Here is a 14,729-nt window from a genome sequence, read left to right as displayed (position 1 = left end):
CATAATAATAATATTTATTATTATTGTTGTTGTTATTATTATTATTATTTGTGTTTGCTCATCTCTCAGTCAGTGGTGACTGCGACGTAGTCTGACGACACCGGAGGACAATATAAAATAAAATATAGAATACAGTAATTAAGTTGTACATTATAATATGTATATGTTACGGGCAAAGTATATAATTTGGGCATTTTACACAATGCCCGGGCATTTTATACATTGTCCGGACATTTTATACAATGCCCTTCGTATATTGGGCAATATAGAAAACGGATGAAATGATTTAACGAATAATGATAAATCGTAAAACATGGCTAAAATAAAGTCAAATTATCATTTAAAAATTATTATCTGTCACTAGGTAGTTTGTTAGTAAGTTCTTATCGTATTTTTACAATGGGGATGTCCGCTTGTCCACATATTATACGTGTGTACTTGACATAATATATTACCTATAACTATATTTACTAATTTATAAGTTAAATTATATGTAGTTATAGTGCTTATCATGGAGTGCCACAATCGGCCTTTTAACTATTCTCAAAAATAAACTATTTAGTAACCGTGAATCGTTTGTACGTTATAGTGCAGGTTAATTGATTCAGTGCGTAACTATTGTTTCGTTCGAATATGGAAAAGTTTAATGAAGATTTAAACAATTTGTTAAAAAAAAAGGTTAGCCAGCTAAGTTACAGGAATAAAAAAAAAGTCTTCTCGTGTTCACGAAATGAGCCGATTTATTTTAATTATTAACAATACTGAGTAAATGTCTAATGCAAAAAAAAAATAAATAAATAAATAGAATTTTTTGACATAATACACGATTACAATATAGGAGTAATGCCATAGATATATTGTATTATAAAACCAATTTAGCTATTTACATATAAATATATTCTGGCCACAAAAACAATAGAAATGTTGTCGTCAACGAAATGATTTTTCGGTGTTAAAATATATCTATTCATTCCTGTTAGACTTAAATTTCGTCAGTACTATTTTGAACGTTCAACCGTAGACATCTGCAGTATAAAATAAATTTAACTCGTCTATAATATAAAGAACTCATAATTTATATTTGCATTTCACATTTGACGTGGTATTCATAAAGTATAATTTTGATTAATAATATTTAATTCGAGTATCTACTTTTCCTATTCTAATAGTAAGCAATATTGAACAATTGTTTAAATTGTAAGTATACATTTAATTATTTCAAGAGTGTGTTTTTCAATAATCGAACTCGCCTACGTAACTTTACACAGAGATAATTACTAAAATGTATTATTAACCTACTTTTATCAGTTAAATCAAAAATTGTATTTGTTTGAAGGTGCTATTTCAATTGGGATTGACTCATCCAAGATGAATTTTTGGAATTCTTTTCAAAAAGTAGCGACATGGTCGGCAGCTTCATACCTGTTTTTTCAACGGTTCTTAGAAATCGTGTCTTTATTCATTCAGGACAACAAACACATCTGTCTCCTTATTCCGTTCATGATGACTATCTGGACGATAATATATTTCGCGAACGACTTCTGGATGATATACGTGGCGTGTCTGATTATCGGATCCGTGAGTATATCTAACGGACAACTGTCCATACCTTAAACGGTAGGAAGACGAAATGTACACTTATTGATTTTTTATTCCAAATGATCGAACATTTTTTCCATATCTACGTCATTCAAAGACTTAATGTGTTTAGGTATAGTAGCATTGGTGTTAGCGCCATCGATATTTAATCGTAGTATAGTCTGCAGCACTGGAAAATTTATTTGTATTATTGATAATAGTTCCAATAGTTCCATTGCAATAAATTAAAGAGTGTAATGTTGAATATAACTCATGACAATACTACAATTTCAAATTATACACTTGTACACACTCAATGGTGAATATACTGTAATTTTTTTAGGCATTTGATGCATTTTACTTATTTTTATTTTTTTACTTTTTTTTTTACAATTCGCTATCTGTATAAAAATTAATAACTGTCTGTGTAGGTAATGTGATATAATAATATGTATAATAGTATTTTTATAATAAATACGCGCAAGCATCAATATGTGTACCCTAAGCGCCGTATTATATTTTTTATTTTTTATTATGTAGTTTCGTTTGTCATTTTATAATAATTTTTATAATATGATCACAATAACATTAGCTATCAAACTACTATTTTATATTTTATATAATCACATACATTGGAAAAGGCAAAATTAATAGTATAAGTATAAAGTTTGGATATCTAACTTAAGGTATATTAACTAATTTACGTCACAGGTCATATTTATTTTTGCGTCGTCTATAATGGTACAAAGGGCCGGACGGCGAGAACGCTATCAAATACTGCTCGAGGCGTCCCGGGGTTATGAGCTCGCAGAGGTCGAAGCGCTTAAGCGACGTTTCGACGAAATTTTTCCACAGTTGGGCGTGTTGAACTCGCTCATGCCCCGCGAAGTCGCCGTCGCCGACGCGCCTCGGACTATTGACGAGCGCCTCGGTGCTCTGGAGGACGCCGTCCGGTCACTAACGGCCGAGTTCGCGCAATTCAAATTTAACCACGCGCTTACAAACCAGGCGCCAACAGTTCATGGGTCAACAAATCGTGCGCCGCCAATTCAAGCCCCAACCAATCGCGCGCCAACAAATTGCGCGCCAACAAATCGCGCTACACCAATTCAAACCTCAGGACAAACCCATACAGTCCCCAGGACGTGGTGTTACTACCACGTTCGCTTCGGCAAAGAAGCTCAAAAGTGCTCAAGCGAGTTATGCACTTTTACCCCAAAGCTTTCGACTAAAAATAAAACAATTTAAGAAGACGTTATATACGTCTGATACCAGAAAAATGCACCTACCCGTGCTCTGATTGGAGATATTTGTAGTATATTCAGACCTTAGTCTTAGTCTTAGTTTAAAATTGAAATAAAATATATTTTTCCATGTTTTTTTTTTTTAAAAAATGTTTTCTTTTTTTTTCTTATCTTTATTGTAAATTGTTATATAAATAAAACAAAACTTATCAAGAAAATATAATTTTTATTTTTGTTAACTGTGAAAGGTCAAATTTTAAGTTCAAAATTTAAAATAATATACTGTTTCTAAGGTGAAGGAAAATAATATTTATGGAAATGAAATGAATGAGTAAATATTAAACATTAAAATTAAGAATATAACCTCCAAAAATTTAAAAATTTAAATTATTTTCGAGACATAATATTTTACCATTTTATTAAATCAACTATGGCTTATGTATTTTTTACGACGTATACATTACATTTGGTTAAAATAAATTATTATGCTTAAGTCATATTAAGTCTTTTTACCCCATACTAAAAACTTATAAGTCGACGTATCATTCGGTTCATCGGTAGCTCACTGTTTTATACGTCTATTACGTCTTCTTACATAGAGAGTCGAGACCATCGGTTACTGTATATCAATGTTTTATGATAATCCATGCTACTCTATGTGTTTATCGTTTGTCATGAAATGACTGTTCCATTTCCAAAATATTAAAACAAAAGTTATGAGTTTATGACGCATCTTAACAATGTGAATTTTTTAAATTAAAAGGGAATTTTTAAAATTGTATTTGTACAAAAACATATAATTTCTCAAGTTGGTTTAAACTATTCTACTTAGTTAGTTCAAAATTTACTAGAAATGTAGAGACTGTTATTGATTAAAATTCATCAAAATACAATATTCATTATAACAATACTTAAAAAAATATTACCAAAACAAATAGTTACATTAATTTGTAAATTATACTGAATTCAAGCTATATGGCATTACTATTTTCTATTACTTTTTCTCTTGTTATAATGTACCTAATAACTATTTACACAATGTTTATTTTAAGTAATCATAAATTATTATTCTAAAATACATTTGTTATGATTGAAAAAAATGAAGCTCTTAAATAATATTTTTTATAATTTATAATTGTTGATGTTTTGTTAACATTATAATCATATAATTATATATAATATACACTTATCTATCTTGAAAATTGTTAATTATACTTATACACTTGTTTATAAATATAATATGTATAATACTCTTAATTTTTTTAGAGCATAAATTAGAATCTGTTGAAAAACAAGTTGCTGGATTACGTTATTATCACAGAATCTACTATTAATACAGAAGAGGAATTACAAACATTGGAAGCAAAATGAATTAACCGTGATCAAAACCATGAATTTAGGTCTCAATATAAGTACCTAAGTGATATTTTTTATATGAACATTTTTATACATTGTGTTGAAACTTAATAACCTAAAGCATTTTTATAGTTTCATGTAATGGTACAAAAATATTCATTTTATAATTTTATTTTAATTTTTTATTTTCAGATTGTTGAAATTACAATATAGTCAATGGGTAAAGATATAAAACATTCAATTAAACGTATTAACACATGGCATATCAAATTGGATGTTCTGGCTAAATACTCTAGTTTAACTACTTTTTGGATATTACACATATTTATTTATCTACTACAATAAATTCAAATATAAAAAATATTATTTTGTGAGCCTCATAGTTTTTTTTAAAATTATTTTTTACCTAGTATATTGAGAATAAGAGAGTTAATATGGATTATTCTGAATATACAATTCATGCTATGTTATGCATTTGTAAGACATAACAAAGCATGCAAGTATAGCATTTTTTATAATGTTAATAATATTATTATTATTATCAAACAATTTCAAAAAAGTAATTTTATTTTATTTTATTTTTTGATACTTAACTAGAATTTGTTTGTTTTAAATATTTTATTTACCTAAGTATAATACTTTTCAAAACAGTATAAAATAATTTATCATTATCCTTTAATTGATTTATATGTAGTATTAATTGATCATATTTCAATTTGGTAAAAAATAAAGTATTTGAACCTTTTTTTTTAACAAATTGTTTAAATCTTCATTAAACTTTTCCATATTCGAAACAATAGTTACGCACTGAATCAATTAACCTGCACTATAACGTACAAACGATTCACGGTTACTAAATAGTTTATTTTTGAGAATAGTTAAAAGGCCGATTGTGGCACTCCATGATAAGCACTATAACTACATATAATTTAACTTATAAATTAGTAAATATAGTTATAGGTAATATATTATGTCACGTACACACGTATAATATGTGGACAAGCGGACATCCCCATTGTAAAAATACGATAAGAACTTACTAACAAACTACCTAGTGACAGATAATAATTTTTAAATGATAATTTGACTTTATTTTAGCCATGTTTTACGATTTATCATTATTCGTTAAATCATTTCATCCGTTTTCTATATTGCCCAATATACGAAGGGCATTGTATAAAATGTCCGGACAATGTATAAAATGCCCGGGCATTGTGTAAAATGCCCAAATTGTATACTTTGCCCGTAACATATATACGTATAACCTATTGTTGTATTGTATAAACAAGAAACAATATTTTGTCAAGTACTTTCAAAGTATAATAGTTTATCTGTAAATGCTTTTTAAATTGTTAATGGAATAATTAAAGTACACTCTGTTTTATTGAAAAACGTTTAGAAATTGAGAATTTAAAACGCTTACAAAGTGAAATTTCATAACTTTTTAAAATTTATTTACATAATTATTTTTATTATTATTTAAATAATTAAATTAATTAAACTGTTATTTCGATACGAAAACTATAAACATTTATTTATTGCAGCCAGCTACAGTAAAACTATATACTAGTGTTTCTGTGATACAGTTATTTATTATTACAGTGTCATAGTTACGACGAATTCTTCAAATAATAAATAACATATTCTGCTCTAAAAGTATTAAACGTTCATTTATCTACCTACCGTACACGCGTATTGACGTATATTATACTTTCTACGTAATCTATCACGAAAATTATAATTATGTCCGATTTCAAAATCCAATCACCATCTTCTGCGGCCAGTTCAATGCCAAACATTGCAGTGATGTCTGGTGCTAATGGTGATGTATTGGAAATACAACCACTGACTTCTGCATCAATGCAGCAAACTTCCGATGGACCAGTAATACCGGAAGTGGTGAGGGACGAATTCGCCGGTCCGCCGAAGAAATTATGGTGCTCGATGCCAAATATTCACTTGGAGTTAGACGCAAACATCGCTACCAAATCTGAATGCATTCCGACGATGCAAGTTTTGACCAGCGCTGAAAATGGATCAATAAAACCAACATTAGATGATCCGATAACCGACCTTAGCACTGTCGCTGATGAGCTCACAGCAGGAATATCTGGTGCAAATGAAATTTTGGAAATACAGTCTTCGAATTCTGCACCGATGCAGACAATTTCCGGGGAACCAGTAGTACCGGAGATGGCGATGGCGAGGGAAGAATTCACCGGTCCGCCGAAAAAAATGTGGTGTTCGATGCCAAACATTCACTTGGATTTCGATGCAAACAATAGGAAAAAATCCGATGGACCTATAGTACCGAAGTGGCGAGGGAAAAATTCGCCGGTCCGCCGAAGAAATTGTGGTGCTCGATGCCAAATATCACTTGGAGCTCGATGCAACCAATACGAATGAATCTAAATGCATTCCGGTGATGCAAGTTTTAGCAAACGCTGAAAATGGATCGATAAAAATGACATTAGATGATCCGATAATCGACCTCGGTACGGTCGCTGATGATGAGCTCACGGCAACTTCAGTCGAAAAAGGACCCCGCCGCCGCCGCTCGTTGTGGAAACGAACAAAAAAAATCGTCCGCCGCATATTTTGTTGTGCATGACATGGTAGGAATTAAAATATAATTCATAATCTCCTAACATATTATGCCTGCACGTTAATTAAAATGAAAAGCAATTACTTCAATTCAACGTCTTAAAACTTAATTTAATATTATAATGTTTACCTATTAATTTATTATGAAAATTGTACCTAGGTACCTATTGATTTAATGATTTACACAATAAATGGTTTTGTTATGTTACTTAATTGATTTGTGTTTTATTTATTATTATGTATTATTTATTAAATAAGGTCAACACGCATTTGTAAAAATGTCGAATTTATATTATTATAGGTAAATATAAAGTATAAAGGTATCGATGTAAAAAAAAATACCCGTGAGAACCTCTTATACATTGAATATATTTTAAATTTTTGACAAATTACTTCTGTTCTAGACTTAACAGTTAACACGTGGACTTACTGCACACATCAGAAAATGAACCACACAAATACTTTAAAATATATATAATATATGGGAGGTAGGTACCTAAATACCTAATACAAACTAAATTATTTTTTAATTATTATAATTTGCATTAAATCTGAATAAAAAACACATTTTTATTCTGTGATCGTAATTATTATGCTTAAGTCATATTAAGTCTTTTTACCCCATACTAAAAACTTATAAGTCGACGTATCATTCGGTTCATCGGTAGCTCACTGTTTTATACGTCTATTACGTCTTCTTACATAGAGCGTCGAGACCATCGGTTACTGTATATCAATGTTTTATGATCCATGCTACTCTATGTGTTTATCGTTTGTCATGATCGTGTTTATTCATTTCGTTTTTTTTCGTTTATGTTTTCGTAGGTATAACTACCAAAGAAAAGCCTGAAGCGAAATTATCTAAAAGGTATGTACTAATATAATATTAATTTAATGAAATATTTATCATTTATACTATTTACAATAATGTAATATTATAATAGTTTAATATGGTATCTTCTTATAAGTTATACGTACTATTGACAATACCTAGCTACTATAGCTTAACTATTTTAGTATAACATTTTGTGGTAATACAATTGTTGTATAATCCATTGTATTTTTCAATTTCCTTCAACTGCATATATCTAACAGTACCTAATTATTCATTGGTTTTTAATATTAATTAATAAATGTACCTACTAAAAATAATAATAATATCTAACTAAAATTAAGCTAATTTTGTAGCATTCGGGTGCGATATTCTAAAATGTTCCATTTCCAAAATATTAAAACAAAAGTTATGAGTTACCTAGCCTATTAGTTATTAGGTTATTAGTAACCTAACCTAACCTAACCCAGAGTCGTCTTGTATCCTTCTGAACGTGTACAACTAGGTTGGCAAGATGAAAAAATGGCAGTTGGATCTGGATTAGTCAATACTGGTGTGATATGTTACATCAATTCTACACTACAAGTATGTGGAACAATTTAATTATGTTATTAAAGTATACATATTTTATTTTATTTTTGTAAATATGTATAGGCACTATTTCATACACCTGCATTTACAAATTGGCTATTGAATGATGAACAACATCAAAAAATACCTAACCTAACCCAAACTTTACCACCATTAACCTCGATTATTGTTTTTTATGTTTTTATACTATCCTCGTATAGATGTCACGCGAAGGTGAGGAGCATCTGGCGGGCCGGGACAGCCGGTGGCGGCCGAGCCGAGGCCACATGCGGTCGAGTCTGGAGGACTTGGTGTGGCAGACCACCTCCCAACTCGACATCTTGCGGCAGACCAGGGCGACGCTGATCGGGCTGGGAGCAGAGTTCCCTCCGGACGCACCGCAGGGACTTTCGGTCCAGCAGATCGGCGACGTAGACACGGCGGAGCTACCGGCCGATCCTCGTCTGTGGGTGGCGTATGAGCGCGGGTGGCGCGAGCACGCTAAGGCTGCACCGGCGAGTGCACCGGCACCGACGGACCGTCGGCCCATACCGGGGCCAGTCCGCCACACACAGCGGACGGTCCGGAAGGCGACCACGGCGAAGCCACAACCGCGGCCGGCACGCGCAGCACAGGGAACAGCGCTGGCCAGTGATGAAAAATTAATACAGACAACCTGCTTGTTCATGTGTACACAAATTAATTGATTGAGTATTGAAAAAAAACGTACTTTCGGGTTGAATAAAACTCAAAAATGTTAGTTGAAAAGAAAACTATTGAAATGTAAATCGAGTTGATGATGACCGGCGTCAGATCACGCCTCCGGTCGTCTCCACTCCCCCGGTGGCGGTGGAGGCTACTGTGGCGTCTGCGTTTGCGCCCTGCGACTCAGCGTTTTTGCCTCGACGGCCGCGGCGTCTGCGGCGCCTGCGGATCGATGGCGTCCTTGGCATATCCTGCGGATAGACTCCAACTCGTTTTACTGTCATCACGGAAGTGACTACAGCCATGGAAGCGACTCCGGCCACCGCCGGGTCGGGCGTGGTATATTCGACGATGAAAGTTTGTGTAAACCGCTCGGTTGATGCCACGATAAGCAGCTGGCCAGACGGACACCGGACCGTCACTATCGACTGGACGAACAGCGATCGGCAATCACCGTCGTCGTCCTCGATAGTGCCGGTCTCCGGTGCCGCCACCTCATCAAACAGTTTCCGGATTTCGGATATTCCCGTTGCAACGTACCGCTTCCCATCCATGTCTAAAGTACAGATCGCGTTCTCAGCGTAAAAACGCCAGACGTCGTGTGGCTCGTTGTACCATTTGGTTAAAAAGCTTCCAACTAGCTGGTGGCCGGCCGCGTTGTCCAGTTCGTAGTCCTCGACCGATCCCAAGCCATCGCCGCCGCCGCTAGAATTCAGCTCCTTCACAAAGGCACGATGCTCGCGCCGTTCTTCTAGCGGCGGCGGGTCAGTCTGGACTTCGACGGTACTCGATAAAGCGGGAACAATATCTCCGCCGCAACCGTTCGTCCACCAAGATTTTCGGAAAACCGTTTGTCTCATTATAGTGTTACCCATTTTTGTTTGATTTTTATTTGCTGAGTGAATTATAACGATGTTACCTCCACGCAACGAAACAATTGACAGAGCAGTCGACCGTTGTTATTATTGAAACTATGGGTAACATACTCGTATAATTATTAGAAAATAATATTATACTAGCCAGCAGCGATCTCTCACGAATCAACATTCAGAGCGTTATTTTACCACATATTATTGACATTTTTATTGTTCGCGAGTTTTTCGATCTGATCTAGTTTGTTATATGTTTCCGTTGGACAGATGAAAAAAAAATAATTACTTTTTATTCGTGATACTTCATAATTATATTATATAAGTCAACATTTTAATTGATAATTACTCATTGATTAATCGGCATTATGTTTTTTGTGTTTGTGTACAGCACAACCTTTGGAAAAGTTATTGGAAAATTTATATTGGAAAAGTCAAATCAATGGTCCAGATCTAGAATGTTAGTAATCAAATAAGTAGGTATACTATGGACGTTGTATGATAGTAATAGGTATTATGTGAGTAAAGTCAATATATATTTAATTATTACTTATGTGTGTGGGTATAAATTTGTATTTAAATGATTATTTTTTACTTAAATATTTTCTTTTTCAGATAATAAATTCAAAGTGCTGCAGAGAAATTTCATTACTTAAAACTCAAAAACAAACCGTAAAAAAAATCAATTCCATTACGAAAACAATACCATTACAAAGTTATAAACGTTCAAGCAAGATCCTATACATTATTATGTATTATACATAAATAGGTTTTAGCTGTATGTGTATATAATCATGAATTACTCGTAAAATACAACTTAATTTAAGTTTAATTTTTATATCTTTATAGATGAGCATTTCTAAATCGAAAAATAAGTAAATTAAAATTATCTACTTATACTATACCCGAAATAATGCGTAATAATAAAGACCAACGTAAGTAGGTACAATGTAATAATTTCGAGGAAATGACCGACATAATAACAGACTTGGGTAGTATTTTGAATATTTTTTTTTTAAGTATTCAATACGGTATTTTGAATACTTCTTACAAGTATTCTGAATACAGTATTCGAAATACTTTTTTAACGTCCAATCACACTTAAAAAATAATTGTACTACTTTTTTCGTTATTGAAGCTTTTGCACTTGTATTTAACTATATAAATAAAACGAGATTATTATAATATTCATTTATAAACAATGAATTGAAAAAAAATATGTTTTTGTCATTGAAATCTAAATCTATTAAAAAAAGTATTCGAAAAATATTATTATAAAGTATTTGGAATATGTATTCAAAATACTTTTAAAATGTATTTTACCCAAGTCTGTATTTAATTAATATAAGCATACATTCGGTTTTGCAGTCATTAGTCACTCAACACCAACTCCATTTTTATTTGCTTATGCATAAACTCTATAATTTTTTCTAAAAATTATTTTAAAGTAGTTATCGTATAAAATAACAACAAAATCGTTTACAGCGTTTTCCCTCATTGACTCAGTATTAAGGCTGACCATTCATGGCAATTGAGGAATATGAATAACTATGTACAATATATTTATAATAGATATTAAATTATATAATAATATATAATATAATTATATAGTATTATATTATATTATTTATATTAAAGTTCTATTATAAAACTTATTATAGTTGACTTAATGTGTTCTAATTCTTCTTTAAGTGACATATTTTGGTACAGTCTTTGCACTTATATACTGCTTTAAAGATGTTTATTTTTTTACAATGCATACATTTTCTAAATCGATAAAAAAAAGAGTAGGTGGTTTTACAAAATCGTGTCTTCATTTATTTTTCAGTATTTAGTAATATATTATGTCACGTACACACGTATAATATGTGGACAAGCGGACATCCCCATTGTAAAAATACGATAAGAACTTACTAACAAACTACCTATAGTGACAGATAATAATTTTTAAATGATAATTTGATTTTATTTTAGCCATGTTTTACGATTTATCATTATTCGTTAAATCATTTCATCCGTTTTCTATATTGCCCAATATACGAAGGGCATTGTATAAAATGTCCGGACAATGTATAAAATGCCCAAATTATATACTTTGCCCGTAACATATACATATTATACATTAATGTATTTTGATATTATTTATTATTATTATCAAATAAAAAAAGACGTTGAGAAAATATATTAAGAACATTTTAACAAAATTCGCATGTTACTATAGTTACATTGCGTATCAAAATCAGTGGCGTAATTTGATCATATTTGTAAGGGGGTGGGGTGAAATGTTTTACATTTTACCTATAAGCCCCACTCCCCCCCCCCAAAAAAAAATTGTATTTATCATAAGCATCTCCTTTCAGTGCAATAAATGTATGTACGCATGTGACACGGAAACAAATAATTACAAAATATTCATTAATAATGTACAATAATATCAGTAAATAAATGTAAATTTAAAAAAAAGGTCAATGGGGGGAGGGCGTAATTACGCCACTGATCAAAATATGATGTAAGAACTTAGAGTATAATAATATAATGTTTTTAAATAGTGCCTACTTGATTTTTTATTATATAGGTACTCGTATACTAACGTCGACGACCCGAGTGGAATAATTAATGACCTCTGGTCCGAATATTCGTCAAATCGCTGTCTGTCGTCCACTTGCGCATCACCGTCGATGTTACGCAAAAGCAAAGAACGTGCCCGGTGGCTAATCGTGCTCGGAGATTAAAGAAAAACGAATCCCACGGTCATTTGCGCGCGCAATATATACCTATATATTATGTGTTATCCAATCCGAATAATAGACGCCTATGTACACCTGTTTAATAATAATAATTAGGAATCATAATAATAATGTGCATCTGAATTGTATAAATATTTGTTTAATACCAATGTAGATATATACTGTTACGGATTACACAAGCAAACCAAGTATCTAGATTTTTAATCATTATTATTGTAGTACAAAATTTATGTAGAAAAAATAAAATAAAAGTAGAACACTTAAAATGTCAACTTATAATTATATTATTATTTATATTTATTTGAAAAAAAATATTTGAGTTACTTATATTAAGTCTAGAAAATAATAATATAAATATTTAGCAAAAAAATTAAGTCTCTACAGTTATTTATTTTTAAATTACAACAAACGATTTTATTAAAATGTTTTTCTCGAAATAAAACCAATTATCCACCTAAAATTCAAAAACCTGCACTTTCAAAAATCGACGTACCTATTTATGCTACTTCTAAAGGACAAAGGCTAAAGGTTGTGTTGGTGAAAAAAATAAAAAGTAAAAACACATCATAATAAAACTAAAAGATTAAATCTGTTTGGAATTTAAAATTAGAGGCATTATAAATTACAATTTATATTAGAATTGTAATGTTTATATTATTAGATACGTTATCTCTAACATTTTAAAGCATAATAAGCAATTAAAAAAAAACTAAAAAACTAAAAAACCAAAAAAGGAGTATATTTTTTTTTAGAAAAGCAAAAAAAAAGCACGACCAAAAATTAACATAAATTAGTTAAAAAAATAACTATTGTGTATTTACTTAGATTTATGGTAGTGAAACTGACTTTATTGTCCGATAGAATATTTAACATTTAACATAGAAAACGAACTCTCAGCATCCACTGAAGTGGTCGGCTTCATACAAGAGGTTAATCACAACACTAAATCTTAAATTTTGAAAAAGTCGATATTGATGTTATGGGCATACTAGTCGTATAGGTACTGTAGGCTATAATAAATATAATATTATGTAGATCAACAATCTATACCTACGTTTAATAATTAATATATTTAATAAACAATTCGATAACGAAACAATAGGTAATAATCCAATATAACATTTAGTCCGCATTCTGGGTTTTTACGTTTCTTATTAATTCAATTATTTATTATTATTATAGTAGCATAATAAACTTATAACAATTCTGAAATAGCTGTGAAATAGTTGAAATAACTGAAAAAAGCAAAAAAAAAAAAGCCATTTACGTAAAAAACTATCGGTTTATTTGGAATCAGAATGTCGTGAAACGAATTTATGAATAAAAATTAGATTTTTATCTTATGTATGAAAAAAGAAGCATCTGCTTTAAAATTCGAGCCTTAGTAAGTTATCACATACCTGTATACAACGTATAATATTGGAACATATTACATAATATGTTATTTTAGACTTCAGGTTTACATTAAGATTTTATTTTCGTTAAAAGTTGTTTTCAAATTTTATTTTTATTTTTGGTTTTAATAATTATACAAAAATTTTTTTTTTTCAAAGTAGAAAAGTGGGTACCGATCTACTGTTATACGATATCGAATATTCGAATGAATCACTGTAATGAATGTATTAAATTTAAATTATTTATGAACCTAACCTATTTCAGCCTATATCACTAAGTATTTATTTCATGGTATTGTTTTTGATATTTCTATTAAGTAAAATAATTATTATTTTACTATTAGTAATACAGACAATACGTACAGAAGATTCAATTTATTTTTGCTGAAAATATTGCATTTAAAGTGTAACAAAATAATGACTATCGTTCATAGTTTAAATATGTAAATTTAAAATTAAAATATGCAAAAAAAAATTTTACTAGGTACATGAACTACTTATGATGAAATTAATATTAAATGTACAAGCCTTAGCTGCAAAAATTGTACATTTTATAAATTTTCAACTGCGAAATGATTTGAATATTTTGTAAAAATTTGAACTTTTAATAGTTATAAAAATAAATTGTGACTGTGTGTTTTACCCATTTATGAAACGACAAATTACAGAAGATACTGCATTACATTTTCAAGGCTTTAAACCAAGTAAATATTTTTTAATGACATTTATAGAAATTAAATTTAAAAAAAAATTAACATTTTAACTGTCTATAAATAACTTGTATTTGGAAAAAGTTATCACTAGATTCAATGTTCTATCTGGAACCACTA

At 30.6% G+C, this 14,729-nt stretch overlaps 2 protein-coding genes across 6 annotated transcripts; both read left to right on the top strand.

Moving 5' to 3' along the window:
* Nucleotides 1-1,004: 1,004 nt before the first annotated feature.
* On the top strand, nt 1,005-4,552 carry LOC126554157 (uncharacterized). 5 transcript variants are annotated; one of them, XR_007606623.1, is made up of 4 exons: nt 1,005-1,197; nt 1,337-1,578; nt 4,089-4,222; nt 4,371-4,552. XR_007606623.1 is itself a non-coding variant. In XM_050209256.1 (3 exons), exons 2-3 carry the CDS (start codon nt 1,369-1,371, stop codon nt 2,824-2,826), a joined length of 747 nt encoding a protein of 248 aa, XP_050065213.1. In that variant the 5' UTR covers nt 1,005-1,197; nt 1,337-1,368; the 3' UTR covers nt 2,827-3,045. The 5 variants fall into 5 exon arrangements, 1 of the variants encoding a protein (XP_050065213.1); XR_007606622.1 differs by having other exon boundaries at nt 4,089-4,234; XM_050209256.1 differs by lacking the exons at nt 4,089-4,222; nt 4,371-4,552 and adding an exon at nt 2,290-3,045.
* Nucleotides 4,553-7,079: 2,527 nt separating this feature from the next.
* LOC126549238 (uncharacterized) lies at nt 7,080-9,370 on the top strand. The gene is made up of 3 exons (XM_050197855.1): nt 7,080-7,650; nt 7,971-8,199; nt 8,406-9,370. Exons 2-3 carry the CDS (start codon nt 8,137-8,139, stop codon nt 8,889-8,891), a joined length of 549 nt encoding a protein of 182 aa, XP_050053812.1. The 5' UTR covers nt 7,080-7,650; nt 7,971-8,136; the 3' UTR covers nt 8,892-9,370.
* The last annotated feature ends 5,359 nt before the right edge of the window (nt 9,371-14,729 follow it).

The sequence above is a fragment of the Aphis gossypii genome, chromosome 1, assembly GCF_020184175.1.
Source record: "Aphis gossypii isolate Hap1 chromosome 1, ASM2018417v2, whole genome shotgun sequence".
NCBI lineage: Eukaryota > Metazoa > Arthropoda > Insecta > Hemiptera > Aphididae > Aphis > Aphis gossypii.
The sequence above is the reverse complement of the archived record's forward strand: the minus strand, read 5'-3'. Positions and strand labels throughout refer to the sequence as shown.

What these genes read in the sequence shown, in the direction of transcription:
- LOC126554157 (XM_050209256.1), top strand. Translation starts at nt 1,369, where the DNA reads ATGAATTTTTGGAATTCTTTTCAAAAAGTAGCGACATGGTCGGCAGCT. An exon ending in CGTGTCTGATTATCGGATCC is followed by an intron (nt 1,579 to 2,289) that starts GTGAGTATATCT and finishes TTTACGTCACAG; the next exon opens with GTCATATTTATTTTTGCGTC.
- LOC126549238 (XM_050197855.1), top strand. Translation starts at nt 8,137, where the DNA reads ATGGCAGTTGGATCTGGATTAGTCAATACTGGTGTGATATGTTACATC. An exon ending in ACATCAATTCTACACTACAA is followed by an intron (nt 8,200 to 8,405) that starts GTATGTGGAACA and finishes ATCCTCGTATAG; the next exon opens with ATGTCACGCGAAGGTGAGGA.